General features: G+C 54.4%; 1 protein-coding gene across 1 annotated transcript in view; it reads right to left on the bottom strand.

Annotated features, from left to right (window-relative positions):
• The window catches only part of SRRM3 (serine/arginine repetitive matrix 3), a 53,691-nt gene that overhangs the window by 23,992 nt on the left and 14,152 nt on the right, over window positions 1-15,547 (bottom strand). Inside the window, exons 2-3 of the mRNA XM_027961474.3 lie at window positions 7,047-7,311; window positions 1,797-1,898 (exon numbers count right to left, since the gene is read on the bottom strand). Of these exons, the coding sequence (XP_027817275.1) occupies window positions 1,797-1,898; window positions 7,047-7,279 (335 nt within the window). The 5' untranslated portion in view covers window positions 7,280-7,311. The remainder of the gene's footprint in view (window positions 1-1,796; window positions 1,899-7,046; window positions 7,312-15,547) is intronic.

Raw genomic sequence — 15,547 nt, 5'->3', positions numbered from 1 at the left:
CAGGGAGAGGGAAAGCAGGTTTCCAGAGGGGAAACGGAGCGGTGGCACGTGCCAGGAGAGGCCAGGCCTGCGGAGGCACCCGGGCCAGGCCAAGCAAGACTCAGACAGCTGCAGCAGGTCACGGGAGTCACGGGGGCAGAAGCCGGATCTCCGTGGCTTAAGGAAGCGGAGACAGTGTGTACTGCACGCTCTATAGAAATCTGATGGAGAAAAGAGAGAAACGTGCGGGCTGGCGGCTGGAGGAGAAAGCAGAGTTGGGGAAGGACCGGAAGCCGACTAAGAGGAAGGAGCCCAAGGGAAGGTGTGGGTTGGAGGGGCGGTTATTGCTGGAAGGGCCCTGAGAAGGTGGCAAAGGCAGGTTCTGGAAGAGGCCTCTTGCCTTCACACTGGATGGAAGGGGAGAGGGTGGCTGCTTTTCCAGAGGAGCCCTGGGGGGCATTTGAGGGGGCACGGATCAGACAGGCAGGACCTGATGGTTTTGGAGGTGGTACGGGTTGTAGCGCAAAGATCTGGCTGTCTGGAGGTTTGAGAAGGGAAGGGAGGGAGAAGCTCACCCTGGCCTGGGGCGGGGATGAGCCTGCGGGGTGTTACTGAGGCAGCCACAGCCCCTGCCGAGGGGGTGCTGTGGGCTCTGGGAGGCTCGGGAGACAATGGTGTGGTGTGACCTCTGAGGGGAGAGAACAGGCCGGCTGAGCCTGGCTCCCCTAGAGCACCCACAAACCCCCACAAGCCTGAGGCTGGCCTGACTCTGGTTTGGGGGTTTTCCCCCCTTTTTGGCCATACCACGTGGCATCTGAGATCTCAGTTCCCTGACTGGGGATTGAACCGGTGCCCCCTGCAGTGGATGCGTGGAGCCCTAACTGTTGGACCGTCAGGGAGAATCACCGTCACTGACTCTGCTTCGTGCTCTTGCTCAAGCCAGAGAAGTGAGATTAAGTGGGGTTAGGAGGGGAACCCCCTCACCCGAAATAGTCTATAATTTCTATAGGCTGGGCTTCCTGTCTTCGAGATCCATCTCTTCCTGCAATGCTGTTTGCCCTCAAGACAACAGCAAGGAAAAGCATTCAGAAGGCGCTGCTGCTGTTTTACTTTCCTGCCAACAAAGGTGCCCAGGGACTTAAGGTCTCAGCAAGATGCCCACCCTGCCGTCACAACAGGACACTCGCAGAGACAGGCTGGCCCTGCCCTCCTACGGCAGCTGCTCAACTTTATATGGTTTCGAGCGGTTGATAGTTCTCCGAGAAGAAGTCTGCCTCCCTGTAACCTCCTTGTCTTGTCCGCAGCCCACGGCACCCAGTGCTCCTGTCCTGTGTCAGCTGCAGAGATGTCACCCCTACAGAGCCTGTGCTCTCTTTACCAGATGGGCCTTTGGCCGAGCCAGTGATGGCTTTTGGTGCGCTGGTCATTTCTCTCCAGCATCCGTGTTTACTCAGCAGGCCACTATCTAGGTGATAATAGTTGGGGCAGAGGGACTAGTCTATCAGCCAATAACAACACTGAGGGCAGAACACTTCTCTAGTCTCCTGGTTTGCAGCCCAAGATTCCCAGAGATGAGATATGGGCTCTCTCTCCCACCACTAGGCCAGACATAGAACCCAGGTTGGCAGGGAGAGGACTTCAGTGATGCCCAGGTGCCCAGCAGCTCTTGCCTAGTGCCCTCCAGTGGACAAGAACCATACCCTCTCTGTCTCCTCTTCTTTCTTCCCACCTCCAGCCCCGACCACCTGAGTGAGCCCTGGGAAGGCTGCCCAGGGCTGGCCGGAGGCTGCCCCCTCCCCCGCCCTGGCAGCACTCACACGTGGCCCCCAGGCCGGTCCTCCCTGGTGAGCATTCCCTCCTTCTCCATCAGCATCTGCCGGAAAGTCCTGACCTTCTGCCGGGTCTCCTCCTCTGAGTACCTGCGGGGCACAGGGAAGGTGAGAGCTGCAGTCTGGGCTCTGGTTTCCTCCCCACCTGCCCCCCCAGCCCCTCCTCCCAGCCTTCAGTCAGGTAGGCACTCTCCAGCTTGATATGACCTGTCCAAGGTCACACCACCACCAAGGTTCTCAGCGCTGGGGAAGCTCAAAGCTGACCCATTTTGCACCAGATCAGTCAACGAGCCAACTAAGCCAACAACCAGGCAAGCCAACACCTAAACTAAAGGGGTGTTCCCAGAGGTGAGGAGATCTCCCAGGGGAGACCGGGCTCTTCCTCCTGGCCCTGTCCCACCCTGGGACAGGCCTCCCTCCCACATCCAGGCTGCAGTCCCTCTCTGGAGACATTTTAGGGGAGAAGTGAGACCCCTGACCTTGACACATATGTGGCCTTTTCTGCCTTCCTCACCATATCCTGGGGAGGGCCTCAGGGCATCCCTGCCTCTACATCGTCAAGGCTGCCAAGTGGCCGGTCCAGGATCCCAGAGGTAGATCCATGGCTACCCAGCTTGGGATGGGGTGGGGGGGATGTAGTCTGGGCTTTGGATGGAGGCTCCTGACTTCTCTCCTCCGCCCTCCCTCCCTCCCTGAGCCCAGTCTCAGGCTGAGGACCAAGGCCCAGAATCACCTACTCCTCATCTTTGTTCCCACATCTGGGGTCGTTGTCACCTCTCCCACACCACCAGTGTGACAGCTGTCCAGGCCTCCCAGCCCATGTCCATGCTGACCCCTGGGGCGTCTGTGCTCACCCAGCCCCTGGCCCTGTGCCCAGCACACACCAGCTGTCAGTGGCTGTTGCTGACTGAGTCTTGTCTCCTAAGCTCCCACCCTCTCCTCCTCCTGGGCTGCCCTGGACAGAAACCATGGTGGCCAAATAGGACCTGGAGTCCCACCCCATCTGTCATGTGGCTATGAGCTCTCTGTGCACACAGCAAGCCCATCCCCCCAACCCTATCCATGAAAACGGTACATCCTTCCTTGTCAGGGACCCCATTTCTTTTCTCCCTTCTTCCCTCCTCTCCTTCAACAAGCATTTGGGATTGACTCAGCCTTTTTGGAGAGCAATTTCGCAATTGTTTTCAAAAACCTTAAAAAAAAAAAAAAAGGAATACAGCTTTGATTCATAAATTAACTTCCAGGTTTACTCTGCAGAAACAACCATGGCTGAACACAAAGATGTGACTCATGGGAAGTTTACAGCAGGACGAGTCCTCCTGCCTCCCCAGCCAGGTTAGGCGCTAACATTTGTGTTTCCATAGCAACCTCAGCCTCCTGGTTCCTCCTGGAGGGGTGGTTTCTGGGCTAGTCTTCATCTGTTGACTCTTCTGCACCTTACATTGGCCTGAGAATTCCCCGAGGACAGGGACCTTGTCTGTCTGAATTGACCTTGTGTCCCCAGCATCTGGCACCTTGCCTGCCACATGGGGCCTCCAAAAATGCTTTTGAATTCTGGCGTGACAGTTTTTGAATCTCAGTGCTCCCACTTTCTAGATCTGTGACCTTGCACAAGTCCACATGCTTCTCTTAGTCTGAGTCTGTACATCTGTGCAATGGGATAGTAACCCGCCTTTCAATATTGTTGTAGGATTAAGGGAGATGATACGTAAAAGCACTTTGCACAGTGCCTAGCACACAGCAGGTGTTCAAGAAATGGTGGTGATTGAGGATTATTTGTCCCAGAGCGATGGGGACAGAGGGTCTAACTGTCCCAGGCTCTGTGCCTTTTTCTACCCTAGACCCCTCCCAGGTCAGCAGGGTCCTGGGTCAGAAATCACCTGAACCTCTCCCCTCTGCTCTCCCAGGAGGCAAAGGCTGAGATGGAGAAGGAGGCTGGTACCCAAACCTTCCATGCCCTGTGGGTGTGACAGCACGTGCCAACTCAAGGCCATGCAGGAGGCCCAGCTGGATAACAGGCAAGGGCTCGGACGGGGAAGAGGGTAGGCAGGGCGAGGATGCCTGTCTCAGCGCCCTAGCCTCCTGGCTCAGCTGCTTCCCCAGCCAGTCTGGCTCCCTCACTGCCACTTCCACCATTTGGGAAAAATGCATCAAATTCATTTTTGCTCTGGGGACTTCTTGGGTTGCCCTTTGGGGCTGGGGTGGGGTGAGGGGACAATACATTTTTAAAGAGCTCCCCAGAGCGGAAAATGTCTCCTTCTGCCTGCCTTTGCCCAGATCCAGCATTTCCTAGAAAATCACTTCCTTGGTCATTAAGTTGATCTTCATCACGTGGTGGTAGTGGCCCATTTTACAGATGAAGAAATAGAGCAGGGAGAGGGGAGGGTTCAAAGCTCCAAGCCCAGCTTAGTAGTCCTCATGAGAAGGGGCATGGTGGGTAGGATGTGGGAAGGGGGATGTTTGGGGCCAAGGCTGGAACATCACCTCATAGAGGCTGGGGGCTTTGTCCCCGCCTCCACAGTGACTGTGGGCTGCTCATAGAGACTGCCCAGGAAGATGGCGCCAAAGGCAGCATCCATCACCAGTGAATTAGCCACCATCCATCAGTATTAAGAAAGGGACTGCTTTTCAGTGGGGCCAAAGAATGTGTGTTTCCATGACTAGCGGGAAAGTGAAGTCGCTCAGTCGTGTCCGACTCTTTTCAACCCCATGAACTGTAGCCTATCAGGCTCCTCCGTCCATGGGATTTTCCAGGCAAGAGTGATGGAGTGGATTGCCATTTCCTTCTCCAAAATGACTAGCAGGAATATTTGTCAAATGCCTGCGAACCAGGTAAATATATGCAAATGAACCAGTGTTTCTTGAAACAGATATTAATGACCGGATTTTTAGCAGAGCAAAGATCCCTAGCATTTGTGGAGCACTTTCTGGGGACTGGAGTGGGGTGCAGGAGCCCTGTACTTGCCTTAGTCCACAGGCCCCTCAGAACAACCCCCTACTTAACAGGCCAGTAGCTATGGCTTGCCCAAGGTCACAGGGCAGAGCTAGAAGCCCCGACTGTTGGGTTCCAGAGTGGCTGTGGCCTCTACCGCCGGGGCAGCCGCTAAGAGAGATGGCAGAGGGAGCGGGTTGATAACCGGAGAGCTAGCTTTATGGGAGACTCCAGTCTAAGGACCACCTGGAGTGAGGGCTTGGGTGGTGGAAGGGCCCCTGATAGAATATCTGGAGACGACCTGTTGGGAGCATCCCAGGGAGGAATGAGCCTTTGATGCCAGGTGATTAGATACCAAAGACAGGGTCAACAGCCATCCCCCTTCACCTGAGGCTGCCCCCCTGGGATAATAAGCCTGCCACGGCAGGGGGAGATAGCGGACTTGTGGGGAGGGTCTGCCATTAGTGAGGGCCCTTAGGAGTTCTCTGAAAGCTTGGGGCGAGAACTTTCCTATGGACAAAGTTAGGTAAAGAAGGTGGGGCTTAGGAAGGGGGCAGGGCCCCATAAGGGGGCGGGGCTTTGAGAGTGGAAGAGGGCGGGGTTTGTTAGGGGAAGTGGGCAGGGCTCTGTGAGGGAGAAGGGGCGGGGCTTGTGTGGGGAAAGGGGTATTTCCCTAGAACGCAGCACGGAAGGCTGGCTCTCATCTGTCCCAGGCATCTGTTCCCTAGCAACGCCCACCCGCCCACACTCCCTCCACTCCCGGAGTTTCTCAATTCAGCAGGATCTGCAGGTTTAATTAAGGTGTGGGACTCTCTCTGCATAAGGATACTCCACTCCCCACCCTAACCCCCAGGGATCTCATTTCTTCGGTCACATCCACAGCTCATCAAGCCTGTTTTCATTACTAGCTGGAAATCTCCTTTCTGTCCTCAACAGCCTTCCGCCCATCCATTCCTCTCTGCAGGGATCCTCCCCACCCCCACCTGGTCTCCAGCTGGAGGTGAACAGCAAATTCCTGCGCCCTTTTCTTACAAGCCGCCCTGCCTGGCAGCCTTGGCCCTGCCTTCCTAAGGGCCTGTGGTGGCAGTGACAGTCTCTGTCTGAGCCTCAGTGTCTTCTGGGCTCCACAGGGGCGAGTGAGCCTTGTCCTGGCTGCCTCTTGGGGATGAACAGACACAGGTGTGGTCTGGAAGGGCCGCTGTGCACAGGCGGTCTGCTCCCACGTGGCTCCAGGCACTAAGGCACTGGGCCTTTCCGATTTCTCAGCTCACTGACAGTGCCAGCCTGTTGGGCACGCCCTGCTCCCCACTTTGACTCCCTCAACAGCAAGCCCAGTAGTTTCAAAGTACTCAGCCAAATGCAGAAAGGAGCCTTGGGAACTCCAGTTTTCCTTGGAGAGGTAGAGATGGGAATGACTCTGTTTTTTTCTCTTTTTTTTTTCTTTTTTGCCTCCAGTTCCACATTACGATGGCTGTCCCATCTCCACAGGATTTTCAGGGGAGGTCCCTAAATCCTTACTGACTGATGCACTATCCTTCCTTTTCAGCCTGACGAACTCCTACTCATCCCTCAAGGCCCATTCAAATGTCTTCTATCAGAATCTCCCCTCCGAGCTCCTGAAGTACTTGACCTTTCCTGTCCTGCTGTCCTTTCTATAATCCTGATCCTAACCTATTTTATGGTGGAGTTGGTGTTAACATGCCTGTTTCCCTTCTGAGATGGGGAAGGAATAGGGGTTGGGAGAGGAGTCTTTGAGGAAGTGACTCCAATTCGGCTCTGGGGACCAGTGTTGCCCAGCACAGCATCTGGCCCACTTGTGTGCCCCTGGTTCTGAACTAGACAGGGTGAAATCTAAGCTTCTGGCTGTGGATGCTGGCTGACATTCCCTTGCTGAAATCACAGGCAGTCCTCACACGTAGTAGGGGCCCGCTGTGCATTCCTGCCTGGCTGCCGCACCTGGCTATAGACCAGGCAGCTCGAAATGCCCATCTTACAGACAGGAAAACTGAGGCCTCAAGTTGTCATTAACGTTTACATGCCCCTCTCCTACACCAGACTGGATGTTTCTCATAGGCATGGGCTGTGTCTCCTTGGCTGCTGTGACTCTAAGCCCAGATGAGAACTTTATATAGAGCAGGAGTTCAAGACAGCTTATTGGTAGAATAAAGTAACACATGAATGAAAGTTCTACTGGGCCTGCAATAGCTCAGATTCTGACCTTTCAGGCTCCGGGATCCCAACGCTGGCCCCGCCCCGAGTCCCTCCCGACCCCGCCCACAGCCCGCCCCGCCCCCTTCCCCGCTCACCCTTGCTCCTCCATCATCTCCTGCAGTTCCATGCACTTGAGCTCCACTCGCCGCTTGCGCTCGTGGTCCAGGATCTCGCGGTGCGCGCGCTTCACCAGGCCGGGCTCCGCGGCGCGCAGCTCCTCCTCTGCCCGCGGCCAGGCCCCCGACGAGGCGCCCGGCTGCGGGAAGCCGTTCGCCGCGTCGGGCGGGGACGGCACGCTGGCCGCCCCGTTGTTCACGGTGGATGACATAGTGGTTGCCCCTGGAGCGGCTGGCCTCGGCCCTGCGGGACACACACAGACATCCGGCGGGATGGTCACTTCTCGGCCACCTGCTAAGCTCTTCTCGGCGCGGGTTAATCCTGGAGATTTAAAGGCCCACTCAAGGCTCTAATCCGCTTCCACTCTGGCTGCAGAGCCGGGCGGTGGCAGGTTTGCACCTGTGGGTCACACCTCAGGGCATGAGGGGGCATCGGACACTGGGCTGTCCCATCGGTAAGGTGAGGTGGATTCAAGGCGGACTAGATGGCTTCTAAAGGAGGTTTGTCTCCTTCAGGGACCTAGTTACCATCCAGGACAAAGCTCTCTGCCCCGGTTCCAATGCCTGGGCCTGACTGCCTGGTCACTGCCTGTTCCCTGCCTGCACACCTGGCAGTTCCCCAGGTTTTATTCTTGTTTTTCCTTCAGGTTCAGTTTAATACCAGCTTCTCACTCCCCAGTACCCACTTTTCTGGCTCTGGTCCCTGGAGTCACAGACCACACGTGCTCCCCATCCCAGTCTGCTCCAGGACAGCTGTGCAGAGACCAGAAGATGGAACCTTCTCCAGGCTCACCTCCATTCTCACTACAGATGCAGTTTTCAGTTCCTGCTTCGATCTGGCTAACTTTTCCAAAGTCAGCATTCCAGGTGGGGGCCTATCTGGGCTGAAGCCCACAGGGCCGTCCCCTCCTTTGTTCTGGAAACATCGCTTGTGAGGCTGAGACCAGAAGTGGCACTGACATTAACTTTCTAGGCAGCCACATCCTTTCTCCAGCTCAGGGTGGGAAGGGAGTAAGCATGGCTTGCAAGGTGAGAAGTGGTGGCTCCACCGCCCAAAGTAGAGCGTGCACCTGTATGTACCCTGCACAGACATGCATACACACACACATGCACATACACACACACACAAGCACCTACACACCACGGACTTATCTTAACAGAGGGGAGGCACCTCCCGAGCTATTTCCAATTCCTTTCTCCAAGGCTCTGCTAGTTGCTAAGCAACAGGGAGGCCGCCTTCCCAGGGAGTGGGATGGGAGGGAGGGAAGGGGTGGAGGGAGGTGGGAAGAGAAGGAACCGGGCATGTCTGGACATCCCAGATGGGGCCTTCCTGCAATACCCCCCCAGCCCCCACAACACATACTCTCCTCACTGGCTTCAAAGTGTCCAGAGCCATGGAGTCTGAAAGGCAGAGAGGAGAGAGGGGGACCAGGAGAGGAAAAAGGCCTTGAAGGAGACAGTGACAGGAGGTGACAATGGTAACACAAGCTCCTTTCACATGTTCATCTGCCCAAGTGTCGGGGTCTAGGCCAGGGTTCTCCATGCCTTGCTGTGTGACCGTGAGGATGTTCCTGCCCCTCTCTGAGCCTCTGTTCTCAACCTGTGCCTGGAAGCATCATCCAGATTCTTCAGGAAGGCTCTTTGGGCTTTACAGAACAAAGCTGTTTTTCTAAGCCCTGCCTGCTTCCTGCCTGTCCCTACCCCAGCCCTGCAACCCTAGCTCTACCACGCTTTCTCCGAGGGTAACTCACAAGTATCACCCACTCACCAAGCCCCACACAGAGCTCTGCTTGTCTCATGCCCTGAGCCAGGGACATGCATGGAGCTTGGAGACCCCCATTGTCCTGGCCCACCACAGCTTACCAACATCACGTTTGGTCTCATATTCCATCTTGACACTGCTCACATTTACCCATCTCCTTCTCTCTCATTACCACCTCAGTTTAAGCCTCTGCTTCTGGTCCATTCTGGCATCAGCATCCTGTCTGCCCACCCCCCTGCCCTGACCTCTTTCTGTTCATCTTCCATCAGCAACATGGGAGACTGGGCCAGGAGCAAATCAGACCCTGCCATGCCCTAGTTAACAGCCTCCAGTGGCTTCCGGTCACCCTGGCTCCTAGTCCTGACACAGCTTGGACCTGCTTCCTGAACCAGCCTGTCCACTGCCACGCCCACACAGATCCTCCATCCCTCTTGCATCCAGGCCTCCCCTCCCTCCCACCGCTGCTCCCTTTCCCTAGGATGCTCTGTACTTGACTCTGGCGTGATCTCAAAGTCACTGCTCACAGGCATCACCACTTTCTGGAAGCCTCCCTCCTCCCCTCTCTGGCGCTCTCCCCGCTCACTGTCATCGTGGGCTCACAGGTTTCACTCCACCTGTGGGCTGAGGGCTTTTTAGCCCCAATTCCTGGTGCCAGCAAAGCGTCTGAAACACATGGGGCTCAGTGCCTATGAGCGGAATAAAGAGACAAACAGGGAGACAGACCTATTGTATAGCACCTGGAACTCTGCTCAGTGTTATGTCCCAGCCTGGATGGGAGGGGCATTTGGGGGAGAAAGGATCCTTGTATACGTATGGCTGAGTCCCTTCTCTGTTCACTGAAACTACCGCAACATTGTTAATCGGCTATACCCCAATACAAAATGAAAAATTTAAAGTTTGAAAAAAAGGGAGATAGGACTGAGGACTATAGGTGGGGTCCCTGATACAGCCTTCAAGACCCCTTTGTGTTTCTTCTTATGCAATCTTGCAGCTTTATCCAGTGCTAAACTTTATCCTGAAGCTCCAACATCCAGCTCCTCAGCCTGGGTCACCTGTCCCCAAACATGCACTCCCACTCCTTTGAGCCTTTGCCCATGTGGTTCCCAGTGCTAGAATTCCATTGCTTCTCCTCCGTACCTGGGGAACTCCAGCACATCCTTCAGAGTTCAGTCCCAATGTCACCTCCTCCGGGAAGCCTTCCCTGCTTCTGACGAAGGATGAGCCATTCCCTCCTTGTGCCCCCACAGCTTTTGTCCTCACCTCTTTAGATACTGAGGCTCAATTTATTGTCTGCGTCTGACCCCTGGTCTAGCCCTTCGAGGGGAGGGGACCAGCCCTTCATTCCAGCTCCCCTGAGCCTACCCAGCACCTGGCAATGCCAAAGATGCACTGGGGGTGTGGGAGCAAAGTGCTCAGGCCCCGAGAGAGCCGTGGAGACAGGTAGGTTCTCAGTGATGCTGCTCTGCATGCTTGCCCTCGATGTGGGGGAGGCTCCCCAGCCAAGAACTTGGCCTGAGCTCCTTGAGGGCGGGGCAGGGGAAGCTGGTGGGAGCAGTTCTGAGTGCACTCAGGTCTCCACACCCTGAGAAACCCCATCGCCAGCACTAGGAGAATGCCTGGCTGAGATGGCTAGGCTGCTGGGGGGCAGTTTTTCAGAAGCGACTGAAGTAGAGGAGAGGGGCGGGAAGACAAGACGGATGCTGTCTGGGTTTCCACTAGCACAGATGGTGAATTCTGCCAGCTTCACCTGGGAATGGAGGGCGCCAGGCAGGAATCTGAGGGACGTTATTAAAAGAATGACCCCTGAGCCCCTAGCGGAGCAGCCAGGCCCCTAAGACCAAATCATTGTATGCTGAGCCCACTTCTTTCCTAGTCAGGGTTGCTGGACCAGCAGACCAGGAAGTTATTGCAGATGTCAGGTCTGGAGTGGGTTGCCATTCCCTTCTCCCGAGGATCTTCCTGACCTAGAGATTGAACCTGGGTCTCCCGAGTTACAGGCAGACTCTACCCTCTGAGCCACCAGGGAAGCCCTTATCTGATATTATCTATTACAGAATTATTGTGAAATTTCATAAGGAGAGAGAGACACTGCATTGGTGGGAACTAATATTCTGTGCTATTTTAATTGGTGGGTGGATTAACCTGTGCTCAGAGGGAGCTGATGAATGGGTCCCTGTCACATTAGATGGGGGTATCTAGAGAAGGACCGCAGGGCTCCGTCCTCACCCATGTCTGATCTAGTATGTTCACCATTGACTGGAGAGAACTTTGAAAACCTGATGACCAGATTCACTGAGATGACCACTTGGGAAGGTTCAGAAATCCAGAGTCAGAATCTAAAAAGACTCAACAGACGGAAAAGATGGGAGGAGTCTGAGAAGGTGAAGCCGGATAACGAGAAATGCCACATCCTGACGCTGGGTCCCAAATGAACTTTCTAAAATTGGAGTGAGGTAGACATATGTTAGAAGGAGCATATTTAGGAAGAATTTAGGGGTTTTCAGTGGTCATAGGCTCAATTTGAGTCAATATCATAATGTGGCTGCCAAAAGCGCATGTTATCTTAGCCTACATCAACAAAAATATAATGTCTGGAAGGGGGAAGTGATAAGAATATACAAGTGGTTGGAGAATTTAGGCCAAACCTGGCTGAGTCTGCTGAGAAGCTTGTTAGAAGTAGGTTGGGATGCCTGATGTTGCAAATAAAAATACAGGATGCACAGTTAAAATAATTTGAATTTCATGAATTTCATATTTGGGGCATCCTCATACTAAAAAGAATTATTCATTGTTTATCTGAAATTCAAATTAAACTAAGTGTCTTGTATCTTATATGATTCCTGTCGAAACCTACTGAATCAAAATCTCTGAGGGTGAAATTGTCAGTGTTCTCCAGGTGATTCTGATACAGACCATCTATGGAACAGCAATTGGGAGCCAGTGTCTAGAACAGCAGTTCTCGAATCTTATTAGTAGAGTCACCTGAAGGGCTTGTTAAACCATAGATGGCCAGGGTCTTGTTGTTTAGTTGCTAAGTCGTGTTTGACTCTTTTGAGATTACATGGACGGTTGCCCGCCAGGCTTCTCTGTCCATGGGCTTTCTCAGGCAAGGATACTGGAGTAGGTTGCCATTTCCTTCTCCAGGGGATCTTCCTGACCCAGGGATCGAACCCACACCTCCTGATTGGCAGGCAGATTCTTTACCCACCTGGAAAGCCCATGACCAGAGTCTACCCCTAGAATTTCTGACTCAGTAGATCTGGGGTGGGTGCTGATAATCTGCTTTTCTAACAAGTTTCCTCTTTGCCAGATCTTGAACCCCACTTAAAGGAGCAAGCCCCTAGCCAAACGGGATGGTTTTAGAAGACAAAACCAGGACTCCTGTGAGGAAGTGGACTTCATATAAAGCCCAAGATAGGATTTTTCCCCCGCTAACAAAACTTTACAAAAACTAAGTAGTAGGGGGACTTCCCTGGTGGTCCGGTGGCTAAGACTCCAATGCATGGGGCCTGGGTTTGATCCCTGGTCCGGGAACTAGATCCCACACATTCAGCAACTAAAAAAAAAAAATCCTGCACACAGCAAGGAAGGTGGAAGATCCCACGCACCACAGCTAAGACCCAGTGCCACCAAACAAATAAGTAATTTAATTTAAATAAAAGCTAGGTGGCTCATCCCAGGATGAGTGAGTTTCCCATTACAGGAGCTGCTTAAATAGGAGACAGACTATTATGTTCACTTGACAACACAGCACACACTTCTTTGCCATCTTCTCCCTCCCCTACCAACAAACTGGAGATTTGGAGACAAACAAGACCCCATCCTGGCCCTCTGGGTGCTCACCAGTTGGTTTGGGAAACCATAGGTAATCACAGCATAGTGTGATGGAAGAGAATTTGAGAAGAGTCTGCGTCTCCAGGCAGTTGGTCGGGGCAGGCTTCCCAGAAGGGGGCGGAAGGAGCTGGAGACGGGGACTCCAGAGCAGCGGGGGCCTGACCAGGATTCGAGAAATAAATAGACAGACTGGGCAAGACTGGGTGTGGGGTGGAGGAAGGTGCCTCAGATGATACTGGGTCCCTGGCTTGGGTGACCAGGTGCAGCCATTTGCTGTGATGGAGAATATGGAGGATAAACTGGGCTGTGTTAAGGGGGAGGGGCTTGTGGGGTCAAACAGGCAGCAGTGAGGTCTAGAGCCATGAACCTGACCCTGACCCTGACTTGTTAAGACGCTTGGGGTCATTGACGCTGCATCTCCTTGGAGAGAGGGCAACAAATGGAAAGTCTTTTCTCTACCCGTTTGGCTGTGAGACCCTGAATGAGTCTGTTTCTATCTCTGGACCCTTGCTTCGTCACTGGACAATGAGGGGCTGGACTCAAAGACCCCACAAGTCTTGTCCTGCTCTGGAAGTCTAGGTTATACTAGCAATGTATGTATGAGCCAAGCCTTCAGCCCGATTCCTCCCTGCATCTGTAGCCAGTGGCCAGAGCCACACCAACTCTGCCCAGAGCTCAGCCTGGGGCCGTCCCAGCACTGGGTCAGGTCCCACGGGTAGGCCAAACCCATGTGCGGATTAAGTCATGGGGGGAGGAGGAGCATCCACCCTTCTGCCAGCCAGGAAGTGGTTAAAAGGCCTGAGCTCTGACTTCCAAGCCTCACAGCTGAGTCCCTGGGCCTGCCTCCTTCCCTCAGACCCCAGCCTGGGTCCCCTGAGCAGGCCTGGCTGAGGACAGGATGGAACACAGTCTGGCAGCTGGTACCTGCAAGTCCAGCCCTGCTGGTAGACATTAACTGATGGGGCAACAGCCAATCCGTCCTGCAGGGTCCAGCCTGCTGACAGGCACAGAGGTCTCTGAGTTAATGAGCTCATCACTCACCCCGAAGCTCAGAGGGGTAGATGCTGAGGGCGGGAGTGACCGGCCCAGGTCGGGGGGGAGGGAACAGAGGAACACGTATGCGTCTGAGGAGACTGGGTCCTGCCCTGGGGAACCTGGCTTGAGGCCGGGAAACAGGGCTGTGCCCTTTGGGAACTCATGAGCTGAGTGACCTTCATCATGTAGCTTAAACTCTGTGCCTTGGTTTCCTTGCTAATCACACAAGTCACAAGTGTTTGTCGCTCAGTCGTGCCCAACTCTTTGCGACCCCATGGACTGCAGCCCACCAGGCTTCTCTGTTCATGGGATTTTCCAGGCAAGGATACTGGAATGGGTTGTCATTTCCTTCTCCAGGGGATCTTCCCAACCCAGGGATCGAACCTGGGTCTCCTCCACTGCAGGCAGATTCTTTACCATCTGAGCGACGAGGGGAGCCCCTCCTTGCTGATGATCTGGAACTAATAACAGCGCCCTCCTTGCAGGGCCGTGGTAAAGGGCTAATACATGTGGCATGCTAGCACAGGGCATGCCGTGAATGTCTCATAAGCAGCGGTGATTTGTCAGAGGTGACCGTCCTCTTCCGGACATGGAGGGGGCGAGGAGTCCCTGGACATCCAGATATCCAGAAGGCTGAGCTATGATTGGGGGCTGAGGACTGAGACCCAAGGATGAGCAAGGTGCTGCTTGTCGGGGGAGAAGAGGGCAGAGGCCGGAGCCCAGGGCAAGGATGACCTGGGCCACCGTCTCCCCCCTGCCGCCCCCCACTGGCCTCAGCAAACATCTCCCATCTCACGTGCACTGTCTCAGTCCCCAGCCCACATGGCACCAACCCAGGGACCCCTTTTGTTCCTGAAGCTTAGAAACTTCTCTCCCCCAGCGGGCAGCATCACTCTCCGGGGGGCTCCTTCTCCCCGCCCCCCTGCTGGCCAGAGGCCCAGCTCCCCAGTGATGACAGGAGGATGCAGGGCTTCTGCACCTTCAAAGGTACAGGTTCCTACAGCTTCCCGTAAACTCTCAACCTGTGCACACAGTTCAACCACCTTCTTGCCACTGAGGCCCTTCTGCTGCCTCCCACTGGCTCAGGAACAAGCAGCATTTGGTTTGGGATCAGAAGATTCGAGCTCGAGTTCTGCTTCTACCAGTTCTCCCTGGGTGATCAGGGAATGTTACCAAACATCCCCGAGCCTGAGCTTTCTCATCCATAAAGTGGAGACAATAGTCCCTACCTCGGGACTTCCCTAGCAGTCCAGTGTTTAAGACTCTGCTCTTCCAACGCAGGGAACATGGGTTTGATCCCTGGTCGGGGAACTAAGATTCCACATGCTCTGTGGAGTGGCAAAAAATAAAAAATAAAAAATTCCCTCCCTCACAGGGTGGTGGGATCATTCATTCTTTCAGTGACAAGCTTGTTCTGAAGACAGATCCTGATTACCCCCGTCCCCACCCTGTCCCAAGCCAAAGGAGCAAAAAAGAGACCAGGGTGGGTCTGTATTTGCCTGTTATGGTCAGGGAAGGTTTCACAAGAGCAAAGGTGTTTGAAGCGGTCCAAGGATGAGTCTAAGGAAGGGGGTGGTCCAAGCAGGGGCAGGGGGGTGTGTGGCACAGGCTGAAGGCTCAGGGATAGTGGGGTCTGGGGACCTGGAATTAAGAGGGTCAGGATGGAGTGGGGTGTGTGATGGCGACCAGTCTTCCCATGAAGATGGAGACTGAAAACCCAGGGTTAGCCCTTCCGGAGAAAAAGCCCAGTGTGGAGCAAGGTAAGGGAGTGGGAGGGACATGTTTCCTGAGTTTCCTGGAGGAAAAAAAACATATCCTTTGTAACTGTCACAAACGTGATGGAACTGAT

The sequence above is a fragment of the Ovis aries genome, chromosome 24 (assembly GCF_016772045.2).
Source record: "Ovis aries strain OAR_USU_Benz2616 breed Rambouillet chromosome 24, ARS-UI_Ramb_v3.0, whole genome shotgun sequence".
Taxonomy (NCBI): Eukaryota; Metazoa; Chordata; class Mammalia; order Artiodactyla; family Bovidae; genus Ovis; species Ovis aries.
The sequence above is the reverse complement of the archived record's forward strand: the minus strand, read 5'-3'. Positions and strand labels throughout refer to the sequence as shown.